The following is a 23,936-nucleotide window of genomic DNA, read 5'->3' as shown; positions in this document are numbered from 1 at the left end:
GTTGCCACACTAGGAAACAAAGTAGTGCTAATGCATATGACAGTTTGAGTATATGCAGTGCCCAGCTGCTCCAGACAGTGCTGACACTCTAAAATTTTCAATTTTTTTGTAAAAAAAATAAAGAAAAAGCACAGAAGAGCATCTATTACCACCAACTGCCAAGCCACTATGGCCACTTGTGTGCAATTACCGCACACAAAAACTTCAGGAACATATAGCTTCATACAAGGAACCTGCTTCATCAGAGATGGGGACAGACAAAACAGCCGCAGCTCTGGTCTAAATAACTCTGCAAGTAATAGCCAGATGTCCCAGACTGACCTGTGTAGTGGAGTCCTGTGTAACAGGAACACAGACAAGTAGTCACCGATGACTGCAGAACTGTTACAGAGATAGCATAGAAAGTATAACAAATGAACTGGAAAAACCTGCACTCATTGGCTAACTAGGGAGACTTCCAGTATTTAATATATCCGGTATGAATCTACCAGCAGTTGTTAATAGCAGAAAATCTTCTACTTCGGGAGAAAACAAATTGATTAAAACATAATTTTACCTTGTCTTGCTGTATATTCATTGTCTTCTATTAACCTGGCCAAACCGAAATCAGCAATTTTACAAACAAGATTGTCTCCCACTAGGATGTTAGCAGCTCGGAGGTCCCTGTGGATGTAGTTCATCCTTTCTATATAGGCCATACCATCTGCAATCTACAAAAGGATACAACGTTAGGTAAATTATTAACCTGTTGATTGTGACAACAACCATGACCAAAGAAAATGCAGCATATACTCATACCTGTGCAGCCATATCAACAAGCTGTGGCAACTTCAAATACTTCCCATCCCCTTCTTTAAGAAAGTCCAGAAGACTGCCTGTAAAAAAAAAAAAAAAAAAAAACACAGAACAAACTTAATTTCACTTGGCTTCATTACTATCCAACACAGAGGGGTAGGAACTCACGACTCTCAGGCAAATCCAAAAAAGGATTTTACAGCGAGTACAAAATTCTTACTTTTGTTCTAGCCCAATGAAACACACAGAAGTATAACCTTTGAGATATTCAAAATCAGTCTAACTGAAGGATGGGCAACTCTGTAAACAAATTCTAAGAGGTCTAAGCAAAATTCAGAGAACTGGGGACAGCCTGCAGCTCAAAGAGCTGCCTAAAGGACATAATGCTCAAAGCTAGCATTAGATGCGGCTGCAACATAGTAGAACCCAGAGAACATGTGAACAAAAGATCAAGTGGCAGTCTTGTGAAGCCGATGATGCTTAATGCTGAAAGGCCCAGTAGGTCTAGTAGAGTGCACCCTGACAGGGCTGGGTGGAACCTGATCCTTGAGTACATGAGCTTGACGGTCTGTATGAACTTCCAGAACCACCATACAAGTGACAACCTGGGCCTTGGTGGAAAATGAACCAGTTTGGGGACTTGATTAAATGGTCCTAAGTCAATGTTTTGTTGCAGATCAGAAGAGTAAAGTGTAGGATATCCCAAAAGTTCATATGGCACACGTGTTTTCCTCTATATTGCTTTGAGTATATGTATCCTGTTCTTTACCGAGAGCTTTATTTCTGCTTTAATATCTGGTAATTCTGCCAGTTTCCCCCTTGTCGGCTTCATTTTGACCACATCATCAAGCATAGGAAAGGATCCATGCTGGCGCAGTTGGTTTGCTCATCTCTTCTTCCTGAACATACAGAATGCTGTGCCCACACTCAGTGTGCCTGCATTTCCCATAATCAGCTTGCCCACCATGCCCCCTGTCCAGCCCTGCTGTGTCAAAGGATGTCGGCAACAGTAGACATGCTGCAAGAAGCCCTGGAGCCATTTGATCGTGAGCTGGGGGCACCCATACTGGTCCTCCAGTAGGTGGCAGCATAACCACTGTTTTAAAGGTAAAACACGTACTATGTCCCTCAATGGACAAATGTATATATCACACACAGTTCTGTATGGAAGACAATCCAACCAAATACAAGATAAGGACTGTGACTAAATTCTTGGGCTTGTTTACACCAGCCCTTCCCAACCAGGATTCTGTGAAATCCTAGGGTTCCTTCTGAGGTTGCTAGGGTCTCCATAATCAGTGCTAGATTGATCTCCTTCCTGTGAATGCCTGCATAGTTCTGAAACCAACCTCACTCCGCAGAGCAAGCAGCAAGGAACCAGTGGAGCCTCTTCTTTGGTCTCTTAGATTAGTAACCAGTAAAACCAATTACACTTTGATCTGTCTTTAAGGGTAGACTTAATTATGTGGACCACCAATACACATGAGCACTTTTCTGATAGACACCAATTAAAGATGTCTCCACTGAAAACCAATGTACCAACAACAGCATGTTGGTGCATTTTTCCACTGGACATTATTTGTTTCATTTTATAATTATTATTGAAGTCAATTTTGCAGAATATATCAAGAGGGCGTTAACAATGATCCCCTCTGAGTATAAAAAATATTAGGCCGCTGTCTTTATTATTATAGAAGCAACATGCTAATGTACCTATATAGTTTTTAGGTCTCAGGGTCTCCCCCTTCAAAAGGTTCCCTCCGCATGAAAAGGTTGAGAAAGCCTGCCTTAAACAAGAAGTAGTATAGTATTTTAATTTTACCAACAACTTGCAAAACACATATGCTCAACCTATACTGCTGTAAACATCCTAGAGGGACCTTAGAAAAAGTGTACGAAGTATGAGGAGCATGATTTATGACATTTAGGGCCAGTTCACACCACATGCAGTCCAGTGCATTGTATTTCTGTATCAAAAACGCATAGAAAGTAGGTCATATGGTTTTCAATGACATAGTTTGCACCAGTGCTTGCAGTTCGAGAAAAAAAAAGTAGAACATGATGCATGTTTCCTGCACTGGACTGCGGTATAACACATCTAGAAGGCACATGTCCTTATTTAAGGTTAAGAAAAAGGAGGGGGGAAAATTGCACCGGACTGCATCAAAAATGCACTGAAAAGCATCAAAAACGTGCAAGCAGAAAAGCATCTGGAACACATCCGAACTGCGTTTCTATGGTGTGAAGTGGCCCTTATAGTGGATAAGCATGTGGTTCAGTAAGTTTAAAGTTTAGGCCCATGGGACACTTATTATCTTGCCACTGGCAGCAGCAGGGTTACTAGAAAGCGCAAACAGAACTCGACTCTTTCCAAGAGTCAGTCCCTGGCCAGATCAGTGAGACTGCTCCATGCTGATAGAAATGCTACAGTCATTTGCCATCGACCAAGCAACTCCTCAATTCATCAAGCCAGGGAGAAAGCAGGGTGGAGAAGCAGCAAGTACTACTTCATCATTGATGAATTGTCACTAGTGTGCCCTTTAGCCAATATTCCTAAATATGTTTCTTTATTTTCTAAAATAAATATTTGTATTGCAGACATAACAATCAATCTAAAGGATGCAGCAAAGATAGAAACATTTTAGCGTTACATAACTGGGTTTGTGAAAAAATGCTTTCAATGAAACAAACCTTTTGTCATGAATTCTGTAACAATGTAGATTGGTTCTTCTGAAACCACAGCATAAAGGGGGACTAGTTTGTCATGCCTTAGCTTTTTCATTATCTGCGCTTCTTGTAGGAAAGCTTCAGGCATCATTGTTCCAGGCTTTAGTGTTTTAATGGCTACTTTAGTTGTTCCATTCCAGGTTCCTAGAGGGGGGAAAAAAAGCAAACAATAAGCATGTTGAGAACTCTGCTGAGCAGAAATAACAGAGCAACCAATGACCTATCAAGGAAAATTAAACTAAAATGTTACAATTTGAGAATGCTGGTAGAATAATAAATGCAAAAATATATTTAAAAAAAGAATGTATCTATTTTTTTATTTATACCTTTTTTGCACTTAAAAGAAAAACGCTATCAATGCACACAGGAAGTTAAAGGCAACAAACATCACAGAAGAGAGCAAAATATACTTGAAGAAAGATTTCCTTTTTAAAGCCAATGTGCAGATATGTAGATCAAAGAATTATCCAAGTTCACTGATGTTTGGTAAAGACTGTGAACTTATTTACTCCTGTTGAAGTATAGATTTTTTTTTTTTTTTTTGTACACAAAACTTCAAAAGGGCAACAATTTTTGACACGGTCTGCCTGCACATAACAAATATGTTATCATTTAAAAACCCAGGAAACTCATTACCTGGAGATGAGTCTCACTATACTAAATTAAGTAATGAATAGGTCAAAATACATCAGATGTTCTATTAGTTTGTTCTGCATTATTTAATTGAAGCCATGCGATATTGCTCAATAAAAGAGGTAGAGAAGAGGATCTAAAGTACGCTTCAGCAACATGTGAGATCTGAGGGCATTATAAGTAAAAAATAAAGAATGCAAGGTCAAATATACATAAAACGCAAATCTGTCAGTGAATGTAGAATGCTTTCCAAAACTCATGCAGTTGTATGCATACTTTAGATGGTGCTTTTTCTTTTTTTTTAAATTATGTACAGTAAACCCTAACAATTCACTTTTTACATTTTTTTTTTTACTTGACCTATTAAATATTTGATTGAAGGTGTTCAGTTACATCTGTTTAAAAATGCAAATAATACTAATTGGTGATCCTGACAGAAATTTATTGAGCCCATAGCTTCTTCCACTTTTGCTGCATAGTTGTCAGTTAAAACTATTTTACGTTTTCTTGGTAGACTACACAATACCCCCTTCCCCCTAATGTTACAGAGAAGAGGAGGGGGTTGTCTGTAGTCCTCAAATGTCCTGTCCTCAGGGGACAACATTTCCAACATAGGTTAGTCCTGACATGTCCTGTCCTCAGGGGACAACATTTCCAACATAGGTACAGTATATGGTTTTTAAGGCGATTATTGGACTTCTTTGACGCAAGTGCATTTTATGGTTTGTGGAATAAAAGTTTTTTTTTAGAATTTTACCCTATGTGAAGCCTTCTATATTTTGGGTTCCACATATTGCCTGTATGACTGATTTCCTATGCTGGAAAAGGACTTTCAGATGACACTTAAAAAGGCCCCCCGGCTGGGTATTTAGCCACAAGTGACATTGACCTTCTGTGATAGGCGAGCTGGTAAGCAACCACTTCATTTATTGTGGTGGCAGTAATTTTAAAGAATTACGGACTTCAAGGTGGTGGATGGTGGTGATATGGACTAAGAACACTTATCACGATGTTACCTGTGGACTATATCAGAACACGCTTTGATTTGGTGTATGCAGATAAAATCGCATTAGCGCAACTCTGTTAAAGTTTGTTTCTGGACTGTGCCTATATCTCACAATGTTTGCTGATTCAAAAATGGTGCATTGGATTTTGTTATTAGTGCAGTTTTTTCTTTTTATATATGGCAAGCGTTGTCATCCTAGGACAGCAAGTGTGTTATCAGCAGGATCAAGAGGTGAAAAAAAAATTAAAAAAAAGGTAACTTACACTTTAGTGTGGTGGTTACACTTCAATACAGGGCACTTTCGTCCCTTCCTGCCAAGGCCAATTTTCAGCATTCAGTGCTGTCGCATTTTAAATGACAATTGCATGGTCATGCAACATTGTACCCAAACAAAATTTTTAGAATTTTGTTCCCACAAATAGAGCTTTATTTTGGTATTTGATCACCACTGGGGTTTTTATTTTTGCTAAACAAACAAAAAAAAAGAACGAAAATTTTGAAGAAAGAAAAAGTTTCTTTGTTTCGATTATAACATTTTGTAAATAAATAAGTCTTCTCTTAAACTGATGGGCACTGATAAGGCGGCACTATGAGGCATTAATATTCAGCACTGAAGGGCCCCGATAGGTGGCACTGAAAGGCCGCATTGATGGGCACTGGTAGATGATGCTCATAGGCAGCACTGATGAGGAAGCACTGGCAGGCATTACTGATAGGCACCTCTAATGGGCACTGATTGGCAACCCTGGTGGGCATACCTGATGGGCGCTGCACTGATAATCAGCACAGACGACCCGTTAGGAGAGCAGTCAATCGACTCTCCTCTACTCACGTCTGTCACCCCATGTCTTTCTAAATTTGGTTTCTACCAGGGATGGTGCCTCGGTGTGAGTTATAATTATTTCACGTTTACCCCCGCCCTCACCAAAACTTACACTAAAAGCATCAAAATTACAACTTACCCATCCATACTTCGCCAAAGCATCCCTGACCCAGCTTCACTTCAAGTCTCAAAGATTCTCTAGGAATTTCCCAAGCATCCTTCGCTAATCCCTGGGTTTGTGGTTTCACAGTGGGACACACAGTTGTTAACCTATAGCACAAGCCATCAGCATGTTCTAAAAAAAATAAATACACATTATTTGTAAAGCTGAAAACAAACAGTCTCCAATGTGTTGGTAAATATATTGAATTTTAGACTTTTATAAGTATTAAAGGCCAAGTTCACTTTCTTCCCCATACATAGCAGCTTCTCTATGTACCAATATACCATTAATGTATCTCTGTTTCAGAAAAGAAAAAGCTTCATCTGTCCTCTAGGGCAGGCTTTACTTCAGCCTCCAATGTCCCCTAAAGAAAACACCTGCATTACTTTCTGCTATCCAGTACTTAGGACATGAAAACCGTTGGAAGAAGGTACGGTAGTTCAACAGCTGATCTCATTAACACACACCCTGCACCTGTCCTTCCCCTCCAGAAGATTGCTCCAACTCACTTCTGCAGTTACACACTAATCCACTGCAGGCAATGTCAGCACTGTTCTCACCGAACACATATAGCCAGGGTCTTCCTCGTTTTATTTGTTACCTTTTTCTTCATAGATTGTTAATTTGGCAGAGTGTGCAGGAGCTCAGAAATCACAACAGCCTATGTGGAGCAAAGCTGTATTATTCAAAACAGAAGTGTGTCCCTGGAAGTCTGTAAAGCTCACCCATGTCCCTGGAAAAAAACTGCAAACGTGCATTGCACTTGCATTGCCAATCAATTTTATTGGGACCCCAAAGGCGGATAGCAGGTGTGTTTGCCGTGCCATGCAACAAACGCATAGAATGTGCACCAAAAAGTGTGGCAAAAGTTCTGGAGCCTCTTTTGGGCTTATGCCGTGCATAGGGCAGCCTATTTAAGTGAATTGCTCCAAAATCCCCCCCCCCCCCCCAAAAAAAAATCCACGTGAGACGTGAACAGGTCCTGACAGCTGAGTGTCTCCGTCCACTCCCTCCTACCTATTTGTATAAAGATGGCCATACGCTATGCAATCTGACTGATCTGAGAAAACTCTCCTTTAGATTTACCAGAATTATGGAATAGGATGACACCACTGAACAATCCATTCAACGTCAAATCAGACAGGTCCTTGTACAACATAGCTGATAGTAGATCTAAAGGAGATTGCACAACCAGGCTGTAATATATATGGTCACCTTAGGGGAAAAATTAGGAAAGTGGGTGGAGACAAAACAAGTGGTGGTGTTCTAACGAGAAGGTTTGGTCCAGAGTGGCAATACATGCCTTTTCTGTGATCAACAAAAGGCAGTGCATGATGGAAGTAGAAAAGAATTTTTAAACTTTCAAAACAGAAGATTGAAAGCTACAGTGGATGAGGTAAGTGAGAGATAACCACATTTAAAAAATAAAGAAACACATTGCGATTAGGGATCGACCGATTATCGGTGGGGCCGATGTTAACTCTTTTTAAAGTATCGGGCACAAACGTACACGATATTACTGATATTGCTTCAAGGGGTTTTACCGGTGTGATGCATGCACCACACTGGTACTGTTCTTCAGAGCGGACGGTCGGCTTTATTGTAATAACAATCAATGCGGCTACTGAATACTTTCAAGTGCAGTGGAGGGGTTTGGGGTCTTATATATCCTCGATTCCTCCATAACGAGTACCTGTCACTGCCTATTACTGTCACAAGGGATGTTTACATGTTTTGTGATAGCATTAACAGTAAAAGAAAAAAAAAAAAAGTGTACATTTTTTTTTTTAATTAACAGCTTCAGCTCTGGAAGATTTTACCCCCTTCCTGACCAGAGCACTTTTTGCGATTCAGCACTGCGTCGCTTTAACTGACAATTGCGCGGTTGTGTGACGTGGCTCTCAAACTAAATTGACATCCTTTTTTTCCCACAAATAGAGTTGTCTTTTGTTGGTATTTGATCACCTCTGCGATTTTTATTTTTTGCGCTATAAACAAAATAAGATCAACAATTTTGAAAAAAAACGCATTATTTTTTACATTTTGCTATAATAAATATCCCCCAAAAATATATAAAAAAAACATGTTTTTTTTCCCTCAGTTTAGGCCGATCGTATTCTTCTACTTATTTTTGGTAAAAAAAAAAAAAAAAAAAATCATAATAAGAGTTTATCGATTGGTTTGCGCAAAAGTTATAGCGTTTACAAAATAGGGGATAGTTTTATGGCGTTTTTATTAATAATTTTTTTTTTTTACTAGTAATGGTGGCGATTAGCGATTTTTATTGTGACTGCGACGTTATGGCGGACATGTCGGACATGTCGGACATTTTTGACACATTTTTGGGACCATTGTCATTTATACAGCGATCAGTGCGATTAAAAATCACTGCTCCCGATTACAGGGAGCAGTGATCAGTGACACTTGTCACTAGGCAGAACGGGGAGATGCTGTTTACATCAGCATCTCCCCGTTCGTCCTCTCCGTGGGGTGATCGCGGGTATCCCCACGGCGATCGAGTCCGCGGGACCCGCGACCGGACTCACGGAGCTCCCGGCCGGCGCTCGCCTCCGGCGGCGCGCACGCAATGGCACGGCGGGGAATTAAAATGGACGGACCTGTAAGTCCATTTGCCCAGCCGTGCCATTCTGCCAACGTACATCGGCGTGCGCCGGTCGGGAAGTGGTTAAACGTACAGAATATCGGCAGACAATATCGGCTATCGGCCCGAGAAATGGCTGAAATATCGGTATCGGCACTGAAAAAACGAGAGCATCAACACTGCGCTGGTCCGGCTGGACTGCACCACTGGTGTGAACAACCTTATATCAAGTGCTACTGTGTGAAAATAATAATACTAAAATAATGAGCATCTCAGAATTAAATGTCTGGTTTTTGGCATTCAGAAATGAAGAGGTAACAGAATTCTGTCCAGAAGAGGCAAATTACCAATAAAATGGCCTTATTACCTGAGTAGTGTTTTACAAGCTTCTGCAGTGAATCAAACTGCGCCCGTGTAGTGATATAGTATCCGCCATTGTCAAGTTTTCTGATCTTGTAGTGTTTCACATTATCACCCTTTACTTCATCCCAATCTCGAATAGAAAGGGAATAGGCTCCTACAGAAATAATTTGAAAACATAAGATTTGTGTTAATCCTATTAAAAAAGAGAAGCATGGGGTTGTTTTTTTTTTTTTCCCCAATCATACTTACCTAGGTGGAAGCTGCATTTGTCCCCTGCCGACTCCAACACCGAGAACCAAGCAATTAAACACCGCTGATCACAGAGCTCGCCGTTTTCTGCTCTGCCCCCTCCTCGCTCGCTGGAGCACTGGGCTATGGAGGGGCGGGAGCGGACGGCTCAGGCTCTATGCAGACCACTGAGAGGCTGAGCCGAGTGTCGGTCCAGGCATGTGGGGCGGAACCTGACTTAATTGTCGCGATTTTGCCTGAGCCTGGACCTGCCTGCTCTGTGACGTCAGCCAACAGTGGGCTTTAGCCTGCTGAAGACGGGTCACAGGAATGAAGAACGAACTGCACTCCTGTGATCCATAGGAGAAGTACAGCTGCACTTCTCCTTTGACATAGTTTTACCAATTGCTCAGATTATGCTCTCTTGCATAAGTGATAAAAGTATAAAACGGAGTTTATTTATAAAATACATAGATAACAGTTTGCATAGCAATAGCCCAGGCAAAGTGCATGTACATTAGATCTGTGCAAATGGGACAACAATTTTTTTACGCTATTCTCTGTGCTGGTCAAACATTTTTATTTGATACAAAATGGAAACTACCACATTTGGCCACTGGATGGCGTTCAATATCATAGAAAAATCAAATGGCGTTTTTTGAAAAAATTAAAAAACATTTGTCTAGCACAGGAAATAGCCTAATAACATTTTTTTTTCCACCCTTCACACAGATCGAAATGCACATGCACTTTTACTTGGTGAAATGCTATGCAACTTTCTTTTTTATAATTATAACCCTTTGTCAAGCAGAAATGGCAAGGAATCCTTAGAGAGAGAACAGTCTTTAGTTTTCAAAAAATATGGGTAATGTATCCATTTCATTTCACATCAATATAAATATACAAATTCTTCATCACTCTGTTTTATCAGATCAAAATTCTAATTGAATGACATTAAGGTGATTGTAAAGGCAGAAGGTTTTCTATGCATTAAGATAAAAAAAACCTTCTATGTGTAGCAAACCCCCCCAACCCTCCTAACACTTACCCGAGCTCCCTCTCTATCCAGCGATCTGCAGTAGTGCCCCGGCCATCCGGGACCCTCCCTCCTGATTGGCTGAGACACAGCAGCGGCGCTATTGGCTCCCGCCGAAGAGGGACCCAAGAAGAGGAGGATCTAGGCTGCTCTGTGTAAAACCAACTACACAGAGCAGGAAAGAGTAACTTTTTTTTTCTTTAAAAAAAAAACAAATGAGACTTTAATATCACTAAGTTTGCTAAAGTGCTGGGTATCATACAATTGCTATGGTTTCTTTTATTACAAAATACTGTTTTTACTTTGACAACTTTGTGCTGCGGATTTCCTCCAGCCTCCTGGTAGCCAGTTCCTAACTACATTTTATACAGCATGTCACTGATCAGGACAAGCTTAATGGTAATAATGGTGAAACATACCTGCGCAATGATCGTTCACATGGCCACTTATAATCCCCAGTCATTATGGGTGGCTGACAATGAAGTGAAACCGCTAGGAGACAGTGACATAGCGTTACCACCTCAAAACAGAAGTGCCTGAGAAGGGGTCTTCAAAGCAGGGTCACCAGTATCATTTTAGATGTAAAATTCTATAATTTTTTCCCAAGGATGCCTTGCCATTACTTCTTGACTTTTGTAATTATAATAACAAGCTAAAAATAAAGATTTTAGGGGCGACTTTAAAAATAATATGAACGCAAGACATATCTCACCAGATATAAACAGTAGAACAGTGAGACAAGTACCTTTAGTGGTTTCACTTTCCCTTACTAAGAATGTTCCTCTCTGGTTCCCTGGATTGAGGAGCAATCTTTCAGCGTCTTTTCTACCCATTTTCCCAAAATACCATCTGAAAAAAAAAAAAAAAAAAATATATTGATGTTACCAGTGTCTGGATCCATGTAAAAGAACACAGTTTCTTTCTAAAAAAATATCATATTCATCATACAAGGTTCATAAAGTTATTTCTTCAGCTTAGCTTTCCAATGATACAGTAAAAGCCTTCTCATTTAAAAGAAAACATTACAAACTAAAAATTTCTATATTACATACAAAACGCAGAATTGTTAAATAAGGGCATGGTCCTTTTTAATGCCAGTTCACACTGGTGCGACTTTGATGCGTTACAAAAAGCCTAAATTTGCATGTCATCCAAAAACACATCATGTTTAATGACGGTTATTAACATCTATGCATTGCGATTGCTATGCGAATGAGACGCGGAAACAAAAAGGTTCCATTGCAAGTTTACTGTGGGGAGATTTCTCCATAGACATCAATGGAAACCGCACTTAAAATCGCATCTTGTGTTCAAGATCGCAAGTTTGCACTGAACTCCAGCAGAAATCTGCATGAGAATCACACCCATTTGCATTGCATCAGTGTGAACCCAGACTGTCATTAAAGCAGACCTTACAGTAAACAATTCATCAGGGCCCCACCTCATCCCAACCAGCAGCTTTTTAGTTTAACCACTTGCCCACTACCCGCAGTACGTTTAAAGCGAGGGGACTGGCAGCATGGCCACGCTGGATCACATAAATGTGCGCGATTCAGCCTGTTCCCGGTTATGGCTGTGCCGCTCCTGTGACCGCTGTGTCATAGCTATCACATGATACCAATGTAAACAAACGGTCATGAATGAATTTCCATTCATGAACACCTCGCTTACAGTTGTGTTCTGTGACTGGCCCACAGCAATCAGATGGAACCACCTGACTACCTAAATACATAAAGAATTTTTTTTTTGGATATGTTTTATAACAGAAAGTTGAAAATTGTTTTTTTACCCCCTTATGATTTTCAGTCTTTTTTCATTCATGTAGCAAAAAAAAAAACAAAACCTAAAACAGGGATGATTAAATACCACAAAAAAGCTCTATTTTGTGAAATAAAAATGATATAAATTTTAATTTGAGTAAAAAAAAAAAAAGAAAAGTAAAAATACCCCACACACAAAACGGCAGGGCAAAAATGTTGGTACATATACTTTGCCTTACTGTAGGATTTGATATCATGGTAATTCCAGTGAGATTCTGGGGAAACACATCTCAGCAGTGTCTTCTTTCAAGATTTGGGATAGTTTGCGTTCCCCAGGATTACACTGGAAGAATGGTAATGTCACCCTTGCCTAGGATCCACGGGCAGAAGCAAAGGGTAAAATATGTTTAATAACTTTTTCCACGCTTTTTTTTTTCCTTTAACTAAAAGCTAACAGTTATGATGGGAGTGGGGCCTTAATTTATTAAGTGGAATTTACATTATTTACTACTAGGTCTGCTTTAGAAATTTAATCTGCGGCCAGTAGGACTTTAAAAACGGCAAAAAAAAAAATGTAAAAGTGGTACTCTTGTAATACGGGCAAACAAGGGCACTCGTATTAGTGAGACGGAAAAAGGGCAAGCTAAGGCAATATTCAACAGTTTCTGAACAGAAAACATTTCCTAAAGTTCTTGCAATTGCAATCTACAACACATAGTTTAGGAAGAGGATTATGTTTGCCAAAACTTGAAAAAAAATTTAAGCCCAATTCAATGGTTTGTTAAAGTGGAACTTGAGTAATAAAATTAGGTCCTACTAGATCACTTCAGGCTGGCCCCTTTGGAAGGTATAGCTATAAAATTAAAAATAAGTGCTTATATTGTTTAAAATCTAGTAATACACGGTCTCACCCTGCTCTGCAAATGTTTGGTAGCTCTCTATTTTTAGGCACTGTGCCAAAAATCTGAGCCACTAGGGATCGATCTGCTGACGGCCTAAAAATTTACTGCTGCTCAGAGACCTTGGGCTTCAGCAAAATGGCAGCCTCCAGCAAGAATAAAAAGGAGCAATGCTGGAGGCAATTTAAAGTACACACAGATTTGGTAGCATACTTATTAATGTATGTTCCTTGCTAAAGAACATTATTTTTATCATGTTGTTATGGGAATAATAAACAAGGAGTTAAATATCTTGCTAACAAGCGATTAAAATCTCACATCTAGTTTATCCCTTAAGGTCTCTGACGAAACTGCCATAACTGTAGAAAAAAAAAAATTCTAAAGTCCCCAGCTTTAACGCAGGATTAAACTTTCTTGAAAGTAGCACGTGGTAATACCAGCCGAACACGACATGGCCTATTTTTTTTGCCAATGTGTATGGGGCTGTCTGGCTGACAGTTTTTGACAGGTGGCTGAAGTGATTTAAAAATGCACCTCAACTGCTTGTTATTGCCACAAGACCATGCCCATGTGAAAGGGGACTAAGATTTTTCTTTTTAGGGTCTAGAAGTTAAAAATCGCATATTTTATGGTTTGCTTCTCAACTTGCATAAATAAGTGTGGTGCCACTCATTCTGAATGACAAAGCAACCCACCCAGCCTAACCACCACAATGCATGTGAGTTTTGGTGCACCATTTTCAGAAATGTGAACCAGCTCTGTGTTGTGTGCTGCATTGAAAAAAAATGGTGCAGGACATTGAGGCACACTGCCAGCCCATTCCAAACGAACTGGCTTCTTCAACGTATTAAAATGTGTGCACCACCAAAGCACAGCATGAATGGTTCTTTATAATCTGAATTCCCTACAGCAAAAGAGGCATGCTTTCAGAACCATCACATAAATACACTTATTACACAACTGTCTCCAGATACACTTTTATTTTGTAACAGAAGGCAGGACATGTACATCTCATTATAAAATATTGACCCAAGCTCCTAGGTTTTTCTCTTTTTTGTGTGGTCATAATAATTTCAAGCTGTTCCTTGCTATCAAATGTTGCTCGTACCCAAGTCTCCAGATGATGGGTGAGTTTAATGCCTGTGTTAATATTTTGGCTCACTTATCTACTAAAAATGTAAGCAATACAATCTTACTCTTCAGCCTGTATGGAGTCCGCAGGGGCAACATAGTTACTGGGAATATAACCAGTTTTTCCAGTGGCTATAGATCTTGCTTCCCACCAGTCTCCTTCCCTGTAAAGGAAAATCATTTACAAATAAATAAAATGTTCTTTATAATACACAAAAAAACAGAAGCACAATTTTATTTTGGCAGTCTCTTGTATCAAAGCCAAAACTCACCCTTTTCATTCTGGTGATCAAAGACCATGTGATCTTTGCCCAGGCTTTAGACCGCATGCAAAAAAAACCTGACAAATCTCTGCATTCATGCAAGCGATGTAGATGCAGGACTTTCTCCTCCGCTGTGCTATTGTATTCTGACAGCAAGAACTCTTCTCCCCCTGTCAGAATACACAGATCAGAGCTGCAGCCAGTGGAAGCAGGCTGATTGAATGCTGGTCTTCCAGCAGGCGGTTTGACAGAAGCTGGTCTGTAGAACAGACAGCTGGTACACAAGTACCAAAAATTTGTCCGCTTCCAGCTGAACCAATCGATCTTCGGTACGTGTATACCCAAGCTTTACTTGGAGTCACCAACCCAGAACAAGTAGGTAAGGTGCTCTTATTTTTTTTATGATATCATTATTTTCTATGGGTAAGTCATAAAGAATGTCAGTATAACAGCCACACAACTAGCACCAGAGGACAGCAATGATGGGCTCATACTTCCCTTTGAGAAGTTTTTACTTTAAAACGAGAAATCTACTACTGGTTTAAGAAGGATTTGGTACAATTGGAAGAGCTTTGTTTCTTCCATAGATACTAAGTGGGCATAGTAAGTGACAACTGACATCAAAATAGAAATATTTATATCCATGCCCACTCTGAAATCACTCACCAGTATAGAAGCTCTGTGCAGAAAACATTCCACCATCTACCTGCTCTAATATAGCACAGGAAGAGTATTCAAAGTATTTTCTATGCTTGAGCATGTGGAATTCTCTCTACTACGCCTCCACATTGTCAGAATGGGTAAGTTGAGGTTATGCCTGGTTCTGGCCTCTCACATTTGTGCCTTTGACTGTGTCATGAAGGTAAGAAGTATTAACTAAGCAGACTTATTTTAGGGGTTTGAAAATGTCCTCTTTAAATCCTCTTTTCCTGCTTCTTTTCCTGTTTACTATCACACTGCACAGCTTGCATCGACTCTAGATAAATCTTAGGTTTAATACATTGTCAAGGAATAACGTCATTTTATACTAACTCAAAATATAAAAGATACCGGTAGCAGTAGCATTAAGGTCATTTTAGCAGAGATCGATATTGACTAGCCACTGCTTAGCTTTATGTCATGCTATGATACATTCAGAGAACAGTGATTTCCCCTGTGGTCTACGATTGATGTTTTAAGGTGTGGCCTGTCTGAATCAGAAAAACAATGCCATTAATCCCAGCCAAACTAACAATTCTAGGATAGTGGATCTTGCATTAAGTACGATTCTGGTTTACCCGTTATCGCATACTAAATATAATATGTTTTTAAGCAGAACATGCAGTAAAAAAAACCTGCACATATCCTAATATATTTACAACAGCACAAAGTAAGCCACACTGCTGTTCATCCAAGTATACAAAATACACTGGCAGAGAATTCGATCACAACTTACGTGTTATTAATTATTTGGAATCTTTCACCCTTTCTGAAAGAGAGATCTTCTGATGTCCTAGCTTCATAATCATATAAGGCAACAAAAACTGTAACACCACCTACAAAAAAAAATTAGATTGTGAAAAGCAGAACACAAAGGACGGTCAAAAAAATGTATACAACACAGACTAGGGTTGTCCCAATGCCACTTTTTTTTAGGACAGAGTACAAGTACTGATACTATTTTTTGTTTTTAAATGTCAAGTGACAGTGGCACTATATATACACACATACATATATATTTTTTTAATTAATTTTTTTTTAGAATGCTTTCTTTTTGTTTTTGTTTTTTTTGGGGGGGGGAGTGGACAGTCAGTGTCCACTCCCCCGCCCCCCACCCCCTCTCCGCAGCCGTCAGCTGCTTTATTGAAAGCCACACAGGGAGATCAGTGATTATAACTTCCCCCGCCGCCGCACCGATTGTTTCCGAGTGTCCAGGTATCGGATTAGGCATTGGGAGCATTTGTACAACCCTAACACAGACTGTGGAAAATTTTGCATTTCATTTGGAAATCAAGGCCCTAGAGTCTGGAGGAAGAGTGAGGAGGCACAGAATCCAAGTTGCATGAGGACCGGTGTGAGGTTTCCACAGTCAGTGATGATTTGGGGAGCCATGTCTTCTGCTGGTGTTGGTCCACTGTGTTTTCTTGCCGACTGGCTCACGTCGATATACGTCGGCAGAAGGGCATGTACGGGCAAAATAACGTACCTGTACGTTGCCCTTTAAGACATGGCATTGTGGGCACGCGCCGCCGCGAGCGTGATCGCGGGTACCGCGGACTCGTTGTCCGCGGGGATACCCGTGATCGTCTCACGGAGAGGAAGAACGGGGAAATGCTGATGTAAACAAGCATTTCCCTGTTCGGCCTAGTGACACTGATCACCGCTCCCTGTGATCGGGAGCTGTGATCAGTGTCGTGTCGCACGTAGCTCAGCCCCCCCCCCCCCCAGTTAGAATCGCTCCCTAGGACACACTTAACCCCTGCAGCGTCCCCTAGTGGTTAACCCCTTCACTGCCAGTCACATTTACACAGTAATCAGTGCATCTTTATTCGCACTGATCGCAGTATAAATGTGAATGGTCCCAAAATAGCGTCAAAAGTGTCCGATCTGTCCGCCATAATGACGCAGTCGCAAAAAAAAAAAAAAAAAAAATAAAACCACAGATCGCCACCATTACTAGTAATAAAAAAAAAAAAATATTAATAAAAATGCCATAAAACTATCCCCTATTTTGTAGATGCTATAACTTTTGCGCAAACGAATTGATAAATGCTTATTGCGATTTTTTTTTTTACCAAAAATATGTAGAACAATACGTATCGGCCTAAACTGAGGAAAAAAAAAATCTTTATATATTTTTTGGGGATGTTTATTATAGCAAAAAGTAAAAAAGATTGCGTTTATTTCAAAATTGACGCTCTTTTGTAAATCGCGCAAACAATAAAAAAAAGCAGAAGTGATCAAATACCACCAAAAGAAAGCTCTATTTGTGGGAAAAAAGGATGTCAATTTTCTTTGGGAGCCATGTCGCACGACCGCGCAATTGTCAGTTAAAGCGACGCAGTGCCGAATCGCAAAAAACGCTCTGGTCTTTGGGCAGCCAAATGGTCTGGGGCTGAAGTGGTTAAGTCCAGAGTCAGCGCAGTCCTCTACCAGGAAATTCTAGAGCACTTCAATGCAGACGAGCCAAAAGCCGCTATTTAAAGCAACCTGGGCTTCCTTAACACCTCAGCAGTGTCACAGGCTGATCGCCTCTATGCCACGCCGCATTGATGCACTAGTTCATGCAAAAGGGGCCCCAAGTATTGAGTGCATACTATACTCTACATACATACATACTTTTCAGTAAGCCAACATTTCTGTATTAAAAATCTTTTTTTTTTTTTTTTTTTTATTGGTCTTATGTAACAGTCTAATTTTCTGAGATACTGAATTTCGGGTTTTTTCTAGCTGTAAGCCATAATCATCAAAATGAAAAGAAAGAAGTGCTTGAAACATCACTCTGTGTGTAACACATCCATATAAAATATAGGAGTTTCACTTTTTGAATTGAATTACTGAAATAAATTAATTTTTTGATGATATTCTAATTTTATGAGATGCACCTGTATGTGTGATAGAAAAAAGTTTTGTGGCAGGTAGGCTAGCTGTGCGCCAGGATTACGGAATTCCTGCACATTCATGTCAAAATCAAGATGGCCAAAGATCATCACCCGGTCATTGCTGATTTTTAATTTTTTTTTTTTTTTTTAAAGTCCAGGTTTTGGGGATCATCCTGATGAATGGCCTGGTACAAGCATGCAACCAGTTAAAGGTTTTTTTTTTTAAATAACAAACATGTCTATACTTACCTACTCTATGCAATGGAATTGCACAGAGTGTCCGGGAACCTCCTCTTTTTGGGTCCCCTACCGGCGCTCTTGGCCCCTCCACTCTGTCCAGTGCCCCCATAGGAAGCCGCTTCTCATTGGGGCACTCGTGCATGCACCCGAGTCCCTCTGCTGCATCCATTGACAGAGGGACTCGGCCCTGCTCCCTCGTCACTGGCTTTGATTGATAGCACTGGAAGCCAATGGCTCCCGGTGCCCCAGCAAAGCCAGCAAGAACCAGAAGAGGGGAGAAAAGATCTGCAGATGTGCACAGCGCTGGATTGAATAAGGGCTCAGGTAAGTGAAGGGGGGGGGCTCGGGGGCAATGCTGACACCTAAACAAACATTTCTACTTTAATGCAAGGAATGCATTAAGGTAAAAAATGTTTAGACTTTACAACCACTTTAAGTCTAATAACTGAACTTCCTTCATGTGTACAGGTTTCAGGATAGTGACTCATTTATGTAGTGGAGTCAGGATCAGCCCAATAACATGTACCTACATAACAAATCAGCAATATCAACTCTCATATTTTTATCATCCTAGGTCTACTTTCATTCTTCTGCTGCCAATAACCTTAAATACTCAAGCAGAATGTTGCAGCCAGCTATTCCTCAATCACAAAACTGCTCATGCCACATACGTCTCGAATTTTCTAAGCATTGTTTGCTGAGCCAAGTGCAGTTAATTCCCTCTATTCACAACTGTTCAGGAAATTCTGATATACTTTAATTAGAAGATGGAGCCAAGAGATGTAAAATCAGTGTACTACTGAACTTCTGAATAATATCAGATACAGACCAAATACTTCATGATACACATGGCAGTTAATCGTATTTACCCCCAAAACTGATCATTTACTCATTATCTAAAATGTATATCTGATGTCTGTCTGCAACAGAAGCATGTTTTTCAAACTGTTCTATGCAGATCATAAAGAAAACCTCCCAGCAGACAGAAAAAATAGAATTTCTTACTTACTGTAAAATCCTTAATGGGGCACAGTATGAGAATTCATGTACACTGGGTTATACTGCTGCCTTCAGAAATTGGATACTGGCAAACAAAGCTGCAAGCACAGCCGATCAAATCACTCACTCCCAGCATGCCTCAGTTTTGTTAGTAAGCAACAGTATGAGTGGAGTGTACGAAAAAAAAAGGGGGGGGGGATGTGTCCTGTAATGTACTTGGATACAAGCATTACGTCCCTTCCTGCCACGATTGACGAGGTTGCTAAACTTTTTGTAACGTCCACCTAACCACCTGGATCCTGCTCCCTTGCAAATGCTATGCTCACCCTCTGGCTCTATTCTACACTTTCTAACTCACATCTTCAACCTCTCACTCTCTTCTGGCACCTTTCCCAACTCTCTAAAACATGCACTATTCACCCCCATCCTTAAAAAGCCCTCACTGGATCCCACCAATCTTAACAACCTACGCCCCATCACCTTACTCCCTTTTTCCTCCAAACTCCTTCAACGTCTGAGCGACTCCTACAACCGGCTGAGCGACCATCTGACCGAGAACAAAACTTTTTGATCCCCTTCAGTCTGGATTTCGCCCTCAGCACTCCACAGAAATTGCTCTCCTTAAACTCACAAATGACCTACTAACGGCTAAAACCAATGGACACTATTCTGTACTCCTCCTCTAGGACCTCTCTACTGCCTTTGACAGTGGTCCACCACCTCCTCCTATACTCAGAGACTCTTTTGGTCTCTGAGAATACTCTTAGCTGGTTCTCATCCCTACCTATCCCACCGCACTTTCAATATCCCTTACAATTCTACTTCCTCCATCGGGCTCCCCCAAGGTTCTCTTCTTGGACCTCTCCTATTCTCAATCTACACCTCCTCCCTGGGTCAGTTGATTGCTTCCCATAGCTTTTAATACCACTTCCACGCCGATGACACCCAAATCTATCTCTCTACTCTTCAGCTCACTTCATCAGTCTCCTCATGCATCACCAACTTACTAACAGACATATCAGCCTGGATGTCATACCACTTCCTCAAATCTATCCAAAACCGAGCTCCAAATTATTTCCTCCCCTACATGCCTCTTCCCCTGATTTCTATGTCAAAATCAACAGCACAACTATCAACCCCCATGCCAAGGTCCTAGGTGTAGTCCTGGACTCTGAACTCTCCTTTTGGTCCCACATCCAATCACTGTCCATAGCTTGCCACCTCAACCTCCGCAAAATCTCCAAGATAGCCCCTTTCTAACCAATGGCACCACGAAGCCTCTAATTTAGTCCCTGGTCATCTCTTGTCTCGACTACTGCAACTCCCTTCTCATTGGCTTACCTTTAAATAGGCTATCCCCCTTTCCATCTGTCATGAATGCTGCTGTCAGACTCATCCATCTTACCAACCGCTCAGGGCCTGCAACCCCTCTCTGCCAATCCCTCCACTGGTTTCCACTCACCCATCTAATTAAATTCAAGATACTAACAATAACTTACAAAGCCACCCACAACTCGGCCTCTAGCTACATCACTAACCTAGTCTCAAAATATCAACAAAATCATCCTCTTTGTTCCTCCCAAGACCTCCTGTTCTCTAGTTCCCTTGTCATCTCATCCTACGCTTGCCTCCAAGACTTCTCCAGAGCATCTCCCATCCTCTGGAACTCTCTACCCCAATCTGTCCGACGATCCCTGAAAACTTCTCTCTTCAGAGAAGCCTATCTGACACCCACCTAACAACTGCACATTTATTTTCTCCAACAGCCCATCCCCACAATTATCTCTTGTATCTCTTGACCCTCTCACTAGATTGTAAGCTCTACGAGAAGGGCTCTTCGATTCCTACTGTATTCAATTGTACTGTCTGCCCTTTCATTGTAAAGTGCTGTGTAAACTGTCGGTGCTATATAAATCATGTATAATAATAATTATATATTCCAAGAAAATGATTTTACTGCAAGTCAGTCAAAAACCCTTTTTTTATTGTACATTGTGGCACACATGTTGAGTATTTAGGTACATTGTGATGCCCAAAGGCAGTCCAACGGATGGATGGGCAACAGAGCAAAAGGCCCACAAAAAACAACAGGTTAACAGTGGTGGCTCAACTAAAAGTGGTCTGAAGAACCTTATGACCAAAGCAGGTTTCAGCAAAGGTTTGAACAGACATCTGGTAACTAAAAGAGAAAAAATCTTGAAAAAAAAAGGTATATAAAAAGTAAGTAGTTTGCTTCTCTCAGAAGATTGAAAACATCCAATCTCCTAAGTCACTAGCAAAAAACTGAGGCACGATTTTTTTTTTTAAATTATAGCCAAGCTGATTTGCAGCTTGGCTATAATATAGGGCTAGAAGGAACAGGATGAAATCCCAAATGTCACATTGTCTGGAATGTTGGATCTTCAAGTTTAGTACCATGAGACATTCATCAAGAGTATTATCAGCTTACCCGTCAACCCTCCTGGGTAAGGAACTGGCACTGGTGAAAAGACAGAAGATGCTCCTCCAAAAGGAGTTATTCCAGATGAACCTCCAAAGGGTGTCATGGAATGACTGTTAAAATTAGCAGAGGGTCCTTTGACTGCCGGGGACTGTGCAACTTGTGTTGGGTCATTGCCAAACTGATTGATAGGATCTGGCTTGGGTTCTGTTCTGTATTTTATTGATGGACCTTTGTCCTCCTTACTCTTAATACAGCCCATTATACCTGTAAAAGAAAATAAATTGGGTTAAATAACACTGAAGTAGAGTACGCAGTTGAATTGCTAATGGGATGATGGATCCTGTATTAAGGTGTTATGGTTTAAAAGAGAACACAGAGAGGGAATTTAGTAAGACTAAATCAGACAGACTCTGGAGCAACTATGCATGACAACCAATCATTTTCTAGCTTTAATTTTTCAAAGCTTAACTGAACAAGCTTAAACTAGATGCTGAATAGTTACTGACTAGTTACTCTGTACAGCTGCTCCAGTTTAATTTTTTTTATGTTTTTTTTTTCAGATAAGCATGTAAGGCTTATTCACATGGACATACTTAAGCATATGCCTATGCAAAGGATGTGTTTGCCTCCACGGGGATGCACAGGTGCCGTTTCCAATTTGACAGCTGAGTAAGTGCGGGCCCCCAAATGCAGATAGCGTGTGTTCATGGACCTGCACCGCAAGGCTATAAAATTGGAAGCACCCACTGCATCCCAATTGACATGAATGGGACTGTCTGCACGGAACAACAGTGCAGCTGGAGATGGCCCCCGCATGAGCCTGTGTGAACGAGGCCTAAGAAATGATATGATGTAAATAATCCCATAGATGCATGTAAGGCCCCTTTCATACATGCGGAACCTTCAGGTCCGCCTGTCAGTTTTCTAGGCAGACCTGAATGGATGCTCAATACAGTTCTATGGAGCGACAGATGTCAGCGGTGACATGTCCGCTGACATCCGATCCGCTAAATTCAGACGGATGGAAACCCTATTTTTCATCCGTTTGGCGGATCGGATCGGATGAAAATGGACGGGCGGATCCATTTTCATCTGATCCCCCATAGCGGAGAGCGTCGATCTGACAGGTCCATCTCTGCACAGTGAGCAGAGACTAACCTGTCATCCGCCGGCTCAGAGAGGATCAACGGATCGATCCCTGCTGAGCAAACGGAGTCCATCAAAAACATGTGAAAGGGGCCTTAATGTTTTAAATAGTGTTTCTTTGTGCAGTTTGTAATTATTATACATACATAAAGATAGCCATATTGGCTCATAACATTTGAAGGCCTTGCTTTAAAATGCTACGACAGATAGCTTTGCTCCCTGCAATTTAAGCTCGTGTCGTAGCCGTCTTTTGGCTATAGCGCGGGCGGCAAAAAGTTAATATAACCTTTCCTAATGGAAATATGGGGAGTGTCATTGCATGCCTTCTGAAAATGTTAGGTCCTTGGTCTTTATATTGGATCACTGATCGAAGCAAATACACACATCAGGAAAGTCTGAACAAAAACCATCAGTAGGTATTGGGCGTGTGGTGCTTTACCAAGCCATTTGACAGCACAACCTTACCTACAATGCAAGTCCGAACAAAGTCAAAAGTAATCATCTGAATACTTGTTCTGGGTTAGAATGTGGTGCAAAAATGCACTGAAACGCAGTAAATGGTGCATGCACTACTTTTAAAAACATGCTGGACCAAATTGCATAGTGCTTGCAAACACACTGCATTTGCGATCTGTATTTAGGGTACCATAAACACTACATTTTTACAGGTTTGGTTTATATAAATTTTATTCTACATTATAAATGTAAATACAGAAATGTTAACCCAGATAACAGTGCAGCACAACTGCCACCCCAAAACAGGAAGCTGCATTAGGATGGACTTCACTGGCAGATCAACAGGTATTTGTGGAAATTTGCAGAGGAAATAAAAGAAAACTAGAAGTGCAGATGCACTTACAATTAAAGTGGTTGTAAACCTCAGACATTAAATATGAACAAAGCATATCCCTCTAGACTGCGTACTTGTCTTGTTTAGGAGCACTAAGTGTCATTTCTGTCTGCTGCTTCTTTCATCTATCAGCATGAATCACTTCACTTCTGACAAGTTTTCCTGTCACCAAGAAAAAAAAAAGGTGACAGGGGAGGGAGCTCCAGCTGATTGACAGCCTCAGCTCTGTTCCTGTGTGTGGGGGGGAG

General features: G+C 40.7%; 1 protein-coding gene across 1 annotated transcript in view; it reads right to left on the bottom strand.

The window, feature by feature from the left end:
• Positions 1–23,936, bottom strand: part of YES1 (YES proto-oncogene 1, Src family tyrosine kinase) — an 89,754-nt gene that overhangs the window by 6,932 nt on the left and 58,886 nt on the right. Inside the window, exons 2-10 of the mRNA XM_073631435.1 lie at positions 21,699–21,956; positions 15,865–15,964; positions 14,232–14,330; positions 11,122–11,225; positions 9,117–9,266; positions 6,124–6,279; positions 3,487–3,666; positions 799–875; positions 557–710 (exon numbers count right to left, since the gene is read on the bottom strand). Coding sequence (XP_073487536.1) covers positions 557–710; positions 799–875; positions 3,487–3,666; positions 6,124–6,279; positions 9,117–9,266; positions 11,122–11,225; positions 14,232–14,330; positions 15,865–15,964; positions 21,699–21,951 — 1,273 coding nt within the window. The 5' untranslated portion in view covers positions 21,952–21,956. The remainder of the gene's footprint in view (positions 1–556; positions 711–798; positions 876–3,486; positions 3,667–6,123; positions 6,280–9,116; positions 9,267–11,121; positions 11,226–14,231; positions 14,331–15,864; positions 15,965–21,698; positions 21,957–23,936) is intronic.

Source organism: Aquarana catesbeiana, linkage group LG05 (genome assembly GCF_042186555.1).
Source record: "Aquarana catesbeiana isolate 2022-GZ linkage group LG05, ASM4218655v1, whole genome shotgun sequence".
In the NCBI taxonomy this organism is placed as follows: domain Eukaryota; kingdom Metazoa; phylum Chordata; class Amphibia; order Anura; family Ranidae; genus Aquarana; species Aquarana catesbeiana.
This window is presented reverse-complemented; position numbering and strand designations above follow the sequence as displayed.